This window comes from Lissotriton helveticus, chromosome 5_1, assembly GCF_964261635.1.
Source record: "Lissotriton helveticus chromosome 5_1, aLisHel1.1, whole genome shotgun sequence".
NCBI classification, from domain to species: Eukaryota; Metazoa; Chordata; class Amphibia; order Caudata; family Salamandridae; genus Lissotriton; species Lissotriton helveticus.
The window spans coordinates 53291862-53305595 of NC_136065.1; the positions used below are offsets into that span (position 1 = coordinate 53291862).

Genomic DNA, 13734 nt, shown 5'->3' on the forward strand with positions numbered 1-13734 from the left:
ACTAATGTGCATACTGGACCATGCAGTTTTGTTTTCCACCTTTAAAATGATTCTAATGTTTTAGGAGAGGACGCTTTGCAGTCTGGGACTAGTAGTTTCAGGTTTTACCATTACAAATAAGGCCATATACATCTCGCTAGGCAATCTCCTGTTCTTAAAGCATGGTGATGGTGCCATTGCACAGTTAAAAGTACAAAATAACAATAGCACGTTGCAGGGCTCCACTTAGTAGTTATTGAGCCGACTTCACTATTGGGGGTAACTGAATAACGAGAGAAAGCTGGGCGGATTTAAGCATCGTAGTTCATCCAGTCACAGACAGATGACCCGCGTCGTATATAACCGCCTCAGCCCGCCTTAACTATATTTTGTTTCAAACTGTAATTTATATTCTAGACCGGCCTGACTTGTAGGTCCTGATTAATGTAAAACCTGAAACTACATGTCCCACAATGCTTGTGCGTTGCTGAGACTAGAAGGCAGTGTCACATGGATGCATTTGGGCAAATCCTAGTAATTCCGTCGTTAATCTGCTTCAGCGCCACGATCCGGAAATAATGCGCTGCATTAATACAAATGCAGTGAGCAGTGTTAGCTTTTCTCGGCTCCTTTCCCCTCCCCCAGGTGCATATCCCACATTCCTGCAAAACAAAAGTTGCTATAGTTTCTAAAATCAACAGGCACCCTAAGTGTGTGTTCCCGTGCGTCCATGTAAATGTGTGATGGTATTGTAAATATGCAAAATATAGCTTTAGCAAATTATTACCTGCTTTATGTTCCTATTTAGAACAAAAATTCCTTTTTTATGTGAAAATAAATTCAGTTTTAGCAAACTAAAAGTGTTTGGAAGGTTAGTCTTGGTGTTTATGTATTCAAGGCTTTACAGCGACTCACTGGCACACGGCGCTGCTTGCAGTTAAGTTACTCTCCCGTATATCTTCCCCAAACACCTACCGCCCCTCACGGCTTGTTATTTAAGAGTAAGATTGTTCGTAATTGTGCCACTACACCCATTTTGTGAAAAAAAAACTCACTCCCTTACATAAAGAACAAAATGCTGCGCTGCAGGAAATAACTGATTACACTGATTACACGCCCAAAAGGACATTAAGCTGTCAACAGATATACAATCCAGAGCGAAACATAATACGAAAATAAACCGCAAAGCAAAATACGGGCTTTCCTACTCCGCTTACCCAGGCTCTTCCTAGGTGGCTTCCCCCTTTCATTTCACTGCGTTTCCATAGGCCTTTTTCAAATTTTTTCCTCTGGCTGTTTTCTCTCCCATCCCCCCCACTTTCTGTCGCTCCACACCCGTTTCCAAATATAATGTCCTGCTCCAACTGCTAATCCAGGAGGTGCCTGCCCCCCCGCAGCTCTCCAGTTTGCGCTTCAAGTCTGGGATCCAGTGTAGATCGATTCATAGAGCAGGACAGCCAGGGAAGTAATGCTGCCAGCAGCTACTTTTACCTACCTCACTTGGCCCTGCTGCCTCCTACCTATCTGCTCTACGTTCTATCTCAGGGGTCAACAGTGGACACTGCCAACACTCTAACAGCTGCCATTAATACATAAACAGTGAACAGTACCATCACAGCACTAACTAGGAGTGGCGTGCTACTGTAACCGCACAGCTGTGTCTACCGCAGTGATAACACACTAATAATGGGCACTAACAACACTACACGTTCACTGACAGCTGCCATTCCATATTGGGCGCAAGTATCCGCTTGCTTACTGTAATATGTTCTCTTAGCCTGGCATATTTCTTTGTGACCCGAGCTGGGTTGCTGCAGGTTGGCGTCTGCACTTTCCCCCAAATAGTTCCCATATGTACAATTAATAACACTCACCCTCACTCACCCTCACTCACCCTCACTCACCCTCACTCACCCTCAAACCCTCACCCACACTCACCCTCACCCTCACTCACCCTCACTCACCCTCACTCACCCTCAACCCCTCACCCTCAACCCCTCACCCTCACTCACCCTCAACCCCTCACCCTCACTCACCCTCACTCACCCTCACTCACCCTCACCCTCACTCACCCTCACCCTCACTCACCCTCAACCCCTCACCCTCACTCACCCTCAACCCCTCACCCTCACTCACCCTCAACCCCTCACCCTCACTCACCCTCAACCCCTCACCCTCACTCACAACACATATTGTGTTACAATAGGTGTCACATTTGCGAAAGATAAAACTATCTAGAGATGTAGCATAACGACCAGAGCTGCCATATAAGTCACATAAATACAAAACATGTTGCATTCCAAATGCTATAGGTGTCACATTCGCAAAAGTTATAACTATTGGCATTGTAAATGACAAAGCCATCAATTTAGCAATTTTTAACGACCAGAGCTGCCATATAAGTCACATAAATACAAAACATGTTGCATTCCAAATGCTATAGGTGTCACATTCGCAAAAGTTATAACTATTGGCATTGTAAATGACAAAGCCATCAATTTAGCAATTTTAACAACGAAAAAATAAATAAATTGTCATTTACAAGACCAATAACTACAACTTTTCTAATGCGAAACCTATTGCATTCCAACCCCACTCACCCACGCAACGCCACTCTCACACGCAACGCCACTCTCACACGCAACGCCACTCTCACACGCAACGCCACTCTCACACGCAACGCCACTCTCACACGCCACTCTCACACGCCACTCATCCACGCAACGCCACTCATCCACGCAACGCCACTCATCCACGCAACGCCACTCATCCATTTGCAAAACGAAAAAAGTTAAACTCTTCTATTGCGAGACCTATTGCATTTTCAATGCTTGTTTCTCTCTTCTCTCCCGGGAAATCTGCAAACCCTGGATACCATTAAAATCTCCAGGATGTGTGTGGGGGGGGGGGGGGGGGGGGGGGCATACATTTTGAGTGGATACCTTCTATGGGAAAATGTTAAGGTTTTAGCAGAAGCTGCCCCAAACATCCTAGAAAGGGCTCCGCACTGGAGTGGAAGCAATCAAGAGTTTAAAGAGACTGCATCCGAGAAGATGTCGGTTTTCCCCTTGGTTGCTTTGGTACTTCTTGCGTTGGTGAAGACATTAAAGGAGACTGCACATATTCAGAGACTCTTGTCTTGAAATATAATTGCAGCTGTGTTCTTAGACATGTCGCACTTTGGAAGACCTAGTAATGTGTTATTGCTATAACTTCACAAGTGCCTCCGTGGCCAGTGGTAATATTTACAGATATGTCGGCGTGAGCGCAGATGGTAGTAGCAGGTCTGGATCCCTGCCGCTCTGTGGGGATTCAGATCATAAATGATATCCAGATTTTGATAATCTCTGCCTTAAATACTCATGGAACCAGTTTATTGACGTCGTCACCACTTAAGGTAGTAATTGTTACAAGAAATATATAACTAGTTACTGAATCCTTCTAATAGCTTAGAGGGGATTTGTGGGACGTCGGTGCTTGCGCTCTTTAAGGCTGTTGACAGAATATTATCCGTTAAAGGTTTGAGTAACCAGGTCCCTGCAGTGCTTCTGTTTAACATGGGTACGCCACCTCGTGGTAGTGTCTGTGTGCGTGTGTTTCTTCTGTGGTGAGTCACGCAGGACTTCACCGTTTCCCTCTTTGCCTTGCAGGTGTGTGTATGAAGCAGCAGAAGAAGCTGACGGGCGTCATCGGCAAGGCTCGAGATTTTGGTATGTAGGGCATGAGGATACAGACGTAAAACCCCAACAACTGATCCATCTGTGTTGTCCTGTGCAGTCCTAAACCACCATAACTGGGCTCGCCTCCCCAACCTCCTGCACAGCTCTCTACTACGCAAACTAGAACTTGGGCTCTTCCTCCCCACCTCCCCTGCTGCCCTCTGCCACACATAAAACCATAGCCAGGCTCATCATTCCCTCCTCTACTGCCCTCTACAACACAGAAACCATAACCAGGCTCATCGTTCCCCCCTCCTCTGCTGCCCTCGACCACACAGAAACCATAACCAGGCTCATCGTCGTCCTCTGCTGCCCTCGACCACACAGAAACCATAACCAGGCTCATCGTCGTCCTCTGCTGCCCTCTACCACACAGAAACCATAACCAGGCTCATCGTTCCCTCCTCCTCTGCTGCCCTCTACATACAGAAACCATAACCAGGCTCATCGTTCCCTCCTCCCCTGCTGCCCTCTACCTCACAGAAACCATAACCAGGCTCATCGTTCCCTCCTCCTCTGCTGCCCTCTACATACAGAAACCATAACCAGGCTCATCGTTCCCTCCTCCTCTGCTGCCCTCTACCACACAGAAACCATAACCAGGCTCATCGTTCCCTCCTCCTCTGCTGCCCTCTACATACAGAAACCATAACCAGGCTCATCGTTCCCTCCTCCCCTGCTGCCCTCAACCACGCAGAAGCCATAACCAGGCTCATCGTCGTCCTCTGCTGCCCTCTACCACACAGAAACCATAACCAGGCTCATCCTTCCCTCCTCCCCTGCTGCCCTCTACCACACAGAAACCATAACCAGGCTCATCGTCGTCCTCTGCTGCCCTCTACCACACAGAAACCATAACCAGGCTCATCCTTCCCTCCTCCCCTGCTGCCCTCTACCATACAGAAACCATAACCAGGCTCATCGTTCCCTCCTCCTCTGCTGCCCTCTACCACACAGAAACCATAACAAGGCTCATCGTTCCCACCTCCTCTGCTGCCCTCTACCCCACAGAAACCATAACCAGACTCATCGCCCCTCCTCCTCTGCTGCCCTCTACATACAGAAACCATAACCAGGCTCATCCTTCCCTCCTCCTCTGCTGCCCTCTACCACACAGAAACCATAACCAGGCTCATCGTTCCCTCCTCCTCTGCTGCCCTCTACCACACAGAAACCATAACAAGGCTCATCGTTCCCTCCTCCTCTGCTGCTCTCTACCACACAGAAACCATAACCAGGCTCATCGTTCCCTCCTCCTCTGCTGCCCTCTACCCCACAGAAACCATAACCAGGCTCATCGTTCCCTCCTCTGCTGTCCTCTACCACACAGAAACCATAACCAGGCTCATCGTTCCCTCCTCTGCTGCCCTCTACCACACAGAAACCATAACAAGGCTCATCGTTCCCTCCTCCTCTGCTGCTCTCTACCACACAGAAACCATAACCAGGCTCATCGTTCCCTCCTCCTCTGCTGCCCTCGACCACACAGAAACCATAACCAGGCTCATCGTCGTCCTCTGCTGCACTCTACCACACAGAAACCATAACCAGGCTCATCGTTCCCTCCTCCTCTGCTGCCCTCTACCACACAGAAACCATAACCAGGCTCATCCTTCCCTCCTCCTCTGCTGCCCTCTACCACACAGAAACCATAACCAGGCTCATCGTTCCCTCCTCCTCTGCTGCCCTCTACCACACAGAAACCATAACAAGGCTCATCGTTCCCTCCTCCTCTGCTGCTCTCTACCGCTCTCTACCACACAGAAACCATAACCAGGCTCATCGTTCCCTCCTCCTCTGCTGCCCTCTACATACAGAAACCATAACCAGGCTCATCGTTCCCTCCTCTGCTGTCCTCTACCACACAGAAACCATAACCAGGCTCATCGTTCCCTCCTCCTCTCCTGCCCTCTACCACACAGAAACCATAACCAGGCTCATCCTTCCCTCCTCCTCTGCTGCCCTCTACCACACAGAAACCATAACCAGGCTCACCGTTCCCACCTCCTCTGCTGCCCTCTACCACCCAGAAACCATAACAAGGCTCATCGTTCTCCTCTCCTGCCCTCTACCCCACAGAAACCATAACCAGGCTCATCGTTCCCTCCTCCTCTGCTGCCCTCTACCACACAGAAACCATAACCAGGTTCATCGTTCCCTCCTCCTCTCCTGCCCTCTACCACCCAGAAACCATAACCAGGCTCATCGTTCCCTCCTCCTCTCCTGCCCTCTACCACCCAGAAACCATAACCAGGTTCATCGTTCCCTCCTCCTCTCCTGCCCTCTACCACCCAGAAACCATAACCAGGCTCATCGTTCCCTCCTCCTCTCCGGCCCTCTTCCACACAGAAACCATAACCAGGCTCATCGTTCCCTCCTCCTCTCCTGCCCTCTACCACAGAGAAACCATAACCAGGCACATCGTTCCCTCCTCCTCTGCTGTCCTCTACCACACAGAAACCATAACAAGGCTCATCGTTCCCTCCTCCTCTGCTGCCCTCTACCACCCAGAAACCATAACAAGGCTCATCGTTCCCTCCTCCTCTGCTGCCCTCTACCACACAGAAACCATAACCAGGCTCATCGTTCCCTCCTCCTCTGCTGCCCTCTACCACAGAGAAACCATAACCAGGCACATCGTTCCCTCCTCCTCTGCTGCCCTCTACCACCCAGAAACCATAACCAGGCTCATCGTTCCCTCCTCCTCTGCTGCCCTCTACCACACAGAAACCATAACCAGGCACATCGTTCCCTCCTCCTCTGCTGCCCTCTACCACCCAGAAACCATAACCAGGCACATCGTTCCCTCCTCCTCTGCTGCCCTCTACCACCCAGAAACCATAACCAGGCACATCGTTCCCTCGTCCTCTGCTGCCCTCTACCACCCAGAAACCATAACCAGGCTCATCGTTCGCTCCTCCTCTGCTGCACTCTACCTCACAGAAACCATAACCAGGCTCATCGTTCCCACCTCCTCTGCTGCCCTCTACCCCACAGAAACCATAACCAGACTCATCGCCCCTCCTCCTCTGCTGCGCTCTACATACAGAAACCATAACCAGGCTCATCGTTCCCACCTGCTCTGCTGCCCTCTACCACACAGCAACCATAACCAGGCTCATCCTTCCCTCCTCCTCTGCTGCCCTCTACCACACAGAAACCATAACCAGGCACATCGTTCCCTCCTCCTCTGCTGCCCTCTACCACACAGAAACCATAACCAGGCTCATCGTTCCCCTCTCCTCTGCTGCCCTCTACCACGCAGAAACCATAACCAGGCTCATCGTTCCCTCCTCCTCTGCTGCCCTCTACCACACAGAAACCATAATCAGGCTCATCGTTTCCACCTCCCCTGCTGCCCTCTACATACAGAAACCATAACCAGGCTCATCGTTTCCACCTCCCCTGCTGCCCTCTACCACACAGAAATCATAACCAGGCTCATCGTTCCCTCCTCCTCTGCTGCCCTCTACATACAGAAACCATAACCAGGCTCATCGTTCCCTCCTCCTCTGCTGCACTCTACCTCACAGAAACCATAACCAGGCTCATCGTTCCCTCCTGTGCTGCCCTGTACCACACAGAAACCATAACCAGGCTCATCGTTCCCAACTCCCCTGCTGCCCTCTGCCACACAGAAACAATAACCAGGCTCATCGTTTCCACCTCCTCTGCTGCCCTCTGCCACACAGAAACAATAACCAGGCTCATTGTTCCCTCCTCCTCTGCTGCCCTTTACATACAGAAACCATAACCAGGCTCATCGTTCCCTCCTCCTCCTCTGCTGCCCTCTACCTCACAGAAACCATAACCAGGCTCATCGTTCCCTCCTGTGCTGCCCTGTACCACGCAGAAACCGTAACCAGGCTCATCGTTCCCTCCTCCTCTGCTGCCCTCTACATACAGAAACCATAACCAGGCTCATCGTTCCCTCCTCCTGTGCTGCCCTCTATCACGCAGAAACCATAACCAGGCTCATCGTTCCCACCTCCTCTGCTGCCCTCTACCACACAGAAACCATAACCAGTCTCATCCTTCCCTCCTCCTCTGCTGCCCTGTACCACACAGAAACCATACCAGTCTTATCATTCCCTCCGCTGCTGCCCTCTACCGCCCAGAAACCATAACCAGGCTCATCGTTCCCTCCTCCTCTGCTGCCCTCTGCCACACAGAAACCATAACCAGGCTCATCCTTTCCTCCTCCTCTGCTGCTCTCTACCACACAGAAATCATAACCAGGCTCATCATTCCCTCCTCCTCTGCTGCCCTCTACCACCCAGAAACCATAACAAGGCTCATCGTTCCCACCTCCTCTGCTGCCCTCTACATACAGAAACCATAACCAGGCTCATCGTCCCCCCTCCTCTGCTGCCCTCTACATACAGAAACCATAACAAGGCTCATTGTTCCCTCCTCCTCTGCTGCCCTCTACATACAGAAACCATAACATGGCTCATCGTTCCCTCCTCCCCTGCTGCCCTCTACATACACAAACCATAACAAGGCTCATCGTTCCCTCCTCCCCTGCTGCCCTCTACATACAGAAACCATAACCAGGCTCATCGTTCCCACCTCTTCTGCTGCCCTCTACCACACAGAAACCATAACCAGGCTCATCGTTTCCACCTCCCCTGCTGCCCTCTACCACGCAGAAACCATAACCAGGCTCATCGTTCCCTCCTCCTCTGCTGCCCTCTACCATACAGAAACCATAACCAGGCTCAACGTTCCCACCTCTTCTGCTGCCCTCTACCACACAGAAACCATAACCAGGCTCATCGTTCCCTCCTCCCCTGCTGTCCTCTACATACAGAAACCATAACAAGGCTCATCGTTCCCTCCTCCCCTGCTGCCCTCTACATACACAAACCATAACAAGGCTCATCGTTCCCTCCTCCCCTGCTGCCCTCTACATACAGAAACCATAACCAGGCTCATCGTTCCCTCCTCCCCTTCTGCCCTCTACATACAGAAAACATAACAAGGCTCATTGATCCCTCCTCCCCTGCTGCCCTCTACATACAGAAACCATAACAAGGCTCATCGTTCCCTCCTCCCCTGCTGCCCTCTACATACAGAAACCATAACCAGGCTCATCGTTCCCTCCTCCCCTTCTGCCCTCTACATACAGAAAACATAACAAGGCTCATTGTTCCCTCCTCCCCTGCTGCCCTCTACATACAGAAACCCTAACCAGGCTCATCGTTCCCTCCTCCCCTTCTGCCCTCTACATACAGAAAACATAACAAGGCTCATTGTTCCCTCCTCCCCTGCTGCCCTCTACATACAGAAACCATAACCAGGCTCATCGTTCCCTCCTCCTCTCCGGCCCTCTTCCACACAGAAACCATAACCAGGCACATCGTTCCCTCCTCCTCTGCTGCCCTCTACCACACAGAAACCATAACAAGGCTCATCGTTCCCTCCTCCTCTGCTGCCCTCTACCACCCAGAAACCATAACAAGGCTCATCGTTCCCACCTCCTCTCCTGCCCTCTACCACCCAGAAACCATAACCAGGCTCATCGTTCCCTCCTCCTCTGCTGCCCTCTACCACCCAGAAACCATAACCAGGCACATCGTTCCCTCCTCCTCTGCTGCCCTCTACCACCCAGAAACCATAACCAGGCACATCGTTCCCTCCTCCTCTGCTGCCCTCTACCACACAGAAACCATAACCAGGCTCATCGTTCGCTCCTCCTCTGCTGCACTCTACCTCACAGAAACCATAACCAGGCTCATCGTTCGCTCCTCCTCTGCTGCCCTCTACCACCCAGAAACCATAACCAGGCTCATCGTTCCCACCTCCTCTGCTGCCCTCTACATACAGAAACCATAACCAGGCACATCGTTCCCTCCTCCTCTGCTGCCCTCTACCCCACAGAAACCATAACCAGACTCATCGCCCCTCCTCCTCTGCTGCGCTCTACATACAGAAACCATAACCAGGCTCATCGTTCCCACCTGCTCTGCTGCCCTCTACCACACAGCAACCATAACCAGGCTCATCCTTCCCTCCTCCTCTGCTGCCCTCTACCACACAGAAACCATAACCAGGCACATCGTTCCCTCCTCCTCTGCTGCCCTCTACCACACAGAAACCATAACCAGGCTCATCGTTTCCACCTCCCCTGCTGCCCTCTACCACGCAGAAACCATAACCAGGCTCATCGTTCCCTCCTCCTCTCCTGCCCTCTACATACAGAAACCATAACCAGGCTCATCATTCCCACCTCCTCTGCTGCCCTCTACCTCACAGAAACCATAACCAGGCTCATCCTTCCCTCCTGTGCTGCCCTGTACCACACAGAAACCATAACCAGGCTCATCGTTCCCAACTCCCCTGCTGCCCTCTGCCACACAGAAACAATAACCAGGCTCATTGTTCCCTCCTCCTCTGCTGCCCTCTACATACAGAAACCATAACCAAGCTCATCGTTCCGTCCTCCTCCTCTGCTGCCCTCTACCTCACAGAAACCATAACCAGGCTCATCGTTCCCTCCTGTGCTGCCCTGTACCACACAGAAACCATAACCAGGCTCTTCGTTCCCAACTTCCCTGCTGCCCTCTGCCACACAGAAACAATAACCAGGCTCATCGTTTCCACCTCCTCTGCTGCCCTCTGCCACACAGAAACCATAACCAGGCTCATCCTTCCCTCCTCCTCTGCTGCCCTCTACACACAGAAACCATAACCAGGCTCATCGTTCCCTCCTCCTCTGCTGCCCTCTACATACAGAAACCATAACCAGGCTCATCGTTCCCTCCTCCTGTGCTGCCCTCTACATACAGAAACCATAACCAGGCACATCGTTCCCACCTCCTGTGCTGCCCTCTACATACAGAAACCATAACCAGGCTCATCGTTCCCACCTCCTCTGCTGCCCTGTACCACACAGAAACCATACCAGTCTTATCATTCCCTCCTCCTCTGCTGCCCTCTACATACAGAAACCATAACCAGGCTCATCGTTCCCTCCTCCTCTGCTGCCCTGTACCACACAGAAACCATACCAGTCTTATCATTCCCTCCGCTGCTGCCCTCTACCGCCCAGAAACCATAACCAGGCTCATCGTTCCCTCCTCCTCTGCTGCCCTCTGCCACACAGAAACCATAACCAGGCTCATCGTTCCCTCCTCCCCTGCTGCCCTCTACATACAGAAACCATAACAAGGCTCATTGTTCCCTCCTCCTCTGCTGCCCTCTACATACAGAAACCATAACATGGCTCATCGTTCCCTCCTCCCCTGCTGCCCTCTACATACACAAACCATAACAAGGCTCATCGTTCCCTCCTCCCCTGCTGCCCTCTACATACAGAAACCATAACCAGGCTCATCGTTCCCACCTCTTCTGCTGCCCTCTACCACGCAGAAACCATAACCAGGCTCATCGTTCCCTCCTCCTCTGCTGCCCTCTACCATACAGAAACCATAACCAGGCTCAACGTTCCCACCTCTTCTGCTGCCCTCTACCACCCAGAAACCATAACAAGGCTCATTGATCCCTCCTCCCCTGCTGCCCTCTACATACACAAACCATAACCAGGCTCACCGTTCCCTCCTCCCCTTCTGCCCTCTACATACAGAAAACATAACAAGGCTCATTGATCCCTCCTCCCCTGCTGCCCTCTACATACCGAAACCATAACCAGGCTCATCGTTCCCTCCTCCCCTGCTGCCCTCTACATACCGAAACCATAACAAGGCTCATCGTTCCCTCCTCCCCTGCTGCCCTCTACATAGAGAAACTATAACAAGGCTCATTGTTCCCTCCTCCTCTGCTGCCCTCTACATACCGAAACCATAACCAGGCTCATCGTTCCCTCCTCCCCTGCTGCCCTCTACATACCGAAACCATAACAAGGCTCATCGTTCCCTCCTCCCCTGCTGCCCTCTACATACAGAAACCATAACCAGGCTCATTGTTCCCTCCTCCCCTGCTGCCCTCTACATACAGAAACCATAACCAGGCTCATTGTCTTTCCATCCCCCCTCCCTCTTGAAATCTAACTAGGTTTAGCGTTCACACCTACTGTAGTTCCCTCTACCACACAGAAACCAGAACCGTGGTCTGGGGTTATAATATTGTGCCCTGGATGGGTGGCTATAATACTCTCCCCCCTTGGCGGATGGTTTTGTAGTGTAGTTCCTATATTCCCAATAGGCTCTGCGCATTGGAATAATATAAACAGCAGTGTAGACGTAGGACTGAGGTCGACTAGGTCTCTACTGACTATATTCGACTTAATTAGTTTCGCCAGCTAGCTCAGGGGTCACTAGAAACGTTCTCGAATGTTCAGGAAAGAGTTAAATCTCCGGACTTAGACAAGAAGGGATTAGCTTCTGACAACCATATAACATGACAACTTTGCTCCTCAGAATGAAGAGTGTATCTCTAGAGTCGTGTGAAAACAATAGACCACTATTTCACTCAATCGTGCATGCTTAGTTTCACCAGAGTGCAGAGAAATAGAGAGACGGGCGTTTTCAATAAAAGGTGTTATTTATTGAGCAGTCTTCTTTCTCATGCCAGAGAAATGAATTGCCACAATTGCAATACTTAACATGAAGTAAAGTGCGTACAGTAAAAGTAGTATTATGAAATAATACTGTAAAAGCATTGATATGGTTTCTTAGCCATATGATACTTTAAAATTGATAAAATATATACATACATAAAAACATTGACTAACGTGCTCAACTGGTGCTTCTAAATACGCCTACCCCGGTGTACCTGACCTAAGCCGAATACGTGGGAAGGAGTAAGTAAGTAGCAGTTTAAGTTAAGTTGGTTTTGCCAAGAATCTGAATCAAGAATTCTCTTTAAGGGTTTAGTCAGCTCCGTACCTGGGTAATAGAATGCAGGAGGTCTGGTATCTCTCTCTCAGGACTCGATATCCCAGCAACCCGCAAGGGCGGCTGGAAACACCAGAGCTCGATATTCTCGGCTAGAGAAAAAGACAGCGCCTTTCTCAGTGCGTCAAAAGGGAGGGGCGGCGTCCGTGGGTTCTCGCATCAGCTGGGCTCTCGGGCAAGTAGATAGCCGCTCTGCTCCAACCCACCGTGTGTTTGCTTAAGGCAACGTTGGTATATTTATACCTGAAAGGTGCCGGGTTTGACATAAGGTTGGACATAAGACGTCAATAAAAGATGTCACTAAGAACTGGCCGTTCTTTCAGTGCTCGCAGGAGTTCTAGGACAAATCAAAACAGAAGCATGGGGAATTCCCAGGTTGCTGGAGGTTTGGTTTGTTTGCAGAACTCGTTGTACTTTCTAGGAGTCTAGGGAAGTAGTCTTGCCTAATTTGGACTGCATGGGCTACGACTAAATATGGATATGATTCTTATGCTTTTATAAGGATATTATGTATTATAGCCATACAAGGGCATAAATTGGGAATATGGAATTAGGGTCCTAGATAGAAATACAACAGTTTTAATGGTTTGCCCCCAGGTGGGTAGTCATAATACTCTGTTCCCTTGTCTGATGTTCATAATGCTCTCCTCGCCTTGACGTGCGGTAACACTCCGCCGCCTTGGTTGGTGGTTATAACACTGTTCCTCGGGTGGCTATAATACGCTAGCTCGGACATGGAGGTCATTCTGCTCCGACCCGTGTATGGGTGGTTACAGTGTCTGGCGTCATGCAAAGGTTCTGCCTCCTCTAGACAGGATTTCTGTGAACCCTCCCTTCTGCCCTTTATCTGACTTGAGTGTCCTGACCTATATGGTGTTCTTGATGACTGCCTCCCATGACCCTCCTCAGCGTTGGTGTCGCTGATCTCTCCCTCCAGTGTCCCTGCTTAGGTCTGGGTGTTGGTTGGCGCTCCCCCATGTCCCTCCTCGGCTCTGCGTTTCGCAGATCTTGCCCTCTTGTGTCCATCCTCAGATCTGTGTTTCGCTGATCTGTCTCCTGTGTTGCTCCTCGAGCCTCAGTTTCACTAATCTTCCCTCCTGTGTTGCTTTTCAGGTCTTCGGTCATTAGTCTCTCTCCCCATGCCCCTGCTCAGGTGTGTGTGTTGCTGATTGCTCCCT

At 50.8% G+C, this 13734-nt stretch overlaps 1 protein-coding gene across 2 annotated transcripts in view; it reads left to right on the plus strand.

Moving 5' to 3' along the window:
• MRPS18B (mitochondrial ribosomal protein S18B) overlaps positions 1-13734 on the plus strand; it is a 95367-nt gene that overhangs the window by 80393 nt on the left and 1240 nt on the right. For both annotated transcript variants that reach the window (XM_078641703.1, XM_078641702.1), the window contains exon 6: positions 3630-3689. In XM_078641703.1, the coding sequence (XP_078497829.1) occupies positions 3630-3689 (60 nt within the window). The remainder of the gene's footprint in view (positions 1-3629; positions 3690-13734) is intronic.